The 1602-nt window shown below is 49.5% G+C and overlaps 1 protein-coding gene across 1 annotated transcript; it reads right to left on the bottom strand.

Moving 5' to 3' along the window:
• Positions 1-216: 216 nt before the first annotated feature.
• Positions 217-1180, bottom strand: LOC101990215 (olfactory receptor 10V1-like). Its single transcript, XM_005369675.2, has one exon. It carries the CDS (start codon positions 1171-1173, stop codon positions 217-219), a length of 957 nt encoding a protein of 318 aa, XP_005369732.1. The 5' UTR covers positions 1174-1180.
• Positions 1181-1602: the final 422 nt, after the last annotated feature.

Raw genomic sequence — 1602 nt, forward strand, 5'->3', positions numbered from 1 at the left:
GGAGGCCTCACCCTCTCTAAGGGGTGGGGTGGGGAGAAGGTGGAGGGAGCGAGAGGATGGGAGGGAGAGGAATCCGGGATTTGTATGTAAAATAAGATTGTTTTAAAAATAAAAAAAGAAAGAAAAGAGTAGCAAACCAATGCCATATCAGCTCCCATTTCTCCTACTGCATATGTTCAACTCAGGATTTCTACCCAGCATGCTGTAGAGGATTGTTTAGAATGTTTCTTGTGTTTGGACCAAAAGCAATTTCATTATCACTCTACTCAAAGCATCCTTGAGTTCTCTGTTCCTCATGCTGTAGATCAAGGGGTTCAGCACAGGGGTGATGAATGTGTAAACCACAGATACTACCTGGCCCCGCTCAGGAGAGTAACTGGAGCTGGGACACAAGTAGATGAGGCTTCCACATCCGTACTGCAGGAGGACCACAGTCAGGTGGGAGGAACAGGTAGAGAAGGCTTTGCGCCTCCCCTCGGCAGAACGGATCTTCAGGATGGCATCTACAATGAAGACATAGGACAGAGTGATGAGGAGGAAAGGGATGGTCAGGACGATGACACTGACCACAAACAGGATGGCCTCGTGGACATGGGTGTCTGCACAGGCCAGTCTCATGACAGGGAGGACATCACAGTAGAACAGGCTGATTTCCTTACTGCTGCAGAAAGGCAGCCGGAAGATGAGCACGGTCAACTGCATGGCCAAGATGAACCCCAGCAACAGGGACCCCAGGGCCAGCTGGACACACAGGTGCCAGCTCATGATGAGGGTGTAGCGCAGAGGGTGACAGATGGCCACAAACCGGTCATAGGCCATGACAGCCAGCAGGATGCAGTCAGCACTGCCCAGGAAGATGAAGAAGAACATCTGGGCACCACAGCCTGCCAGGGAGACCACAGTTCTCTCTGCAGACAGGACGCTGGCCAGAGTTAGCGGAGCTATGGTAGAAGAATAGAAGATCTCCAGGCTAGCCAGGTTTGCCAGGAAGAAGTACATAGGGGTGTGGAGACACCGATTGGTCCAGGTGGTGAGGACGATGGACATGTTTCCTCCGATGCTGACCAGGTACATCATGAGGAAGACCACAAAGATCAGCATCTGCACCTCGGGGAGTCTGGAGAAGGGGCGGAAGTGGAAGAGGACCATCCCAGTCTGATTTCCTTCTTCCATGTATTTAGTGCATTGGGACTGCTACTGGCACACGTGACGCCCCTGACGATAGGCAGAATGCTCCTGGAAGATACTTGTCATTATTCTCACAGGCTCTGAGCACAGTATTTTCTACTTACTCTTATGGCCATCACATTTTCCCATAAGCCTAGGTTTTGCTCTTTCTTTTCTTCTGCACAGATAGTTCTCTCAGTCCCTCTTATTTTGTTTGGGATCCTGGCTCACAAGCTATTTGCTCAGCTTCCAATATCTAGTGCTGTTGTCCATTCTATGACAACCTTACTTCCCATAACATAAATTAATCGTGTCAATGTTATGTCATACTTCAGAGCCTCTTGCTATACATGATAGCCTATGCCTGTAATCCCAGCATTTTGGAAGCAGAAACAAGAGGATCAGGACTTTCAGCCCACCTTCAGCTAAGTGTGA

Source organism: Microtus ochrogaster, unplaced genomic scaffold, assembly GCF_000317375.1.
Source record: "Microtus ochrogaster isolate Prairie Vole_2 unplaced genomic scaffold, MicOch1.0 UNK56, whole genome shotgun sequence".
Classification (NCBI taxonomy): Eukaryota; Metazoa; Chordata; class Mammalia; order Rodentia; family Cricetidae; genus Microtus; species Microtus ochrogaster.

Bases quoted from the DNA above. Each gene is read 5' to 3' on its own strand.
- LOC101990215 (XM_005369675.2), bottom strand. From the start codon at position 1,173: ATGGAAGAAGGAAATCAGACTGGGATGGTCCTCTTCCACTTCCGCCCC.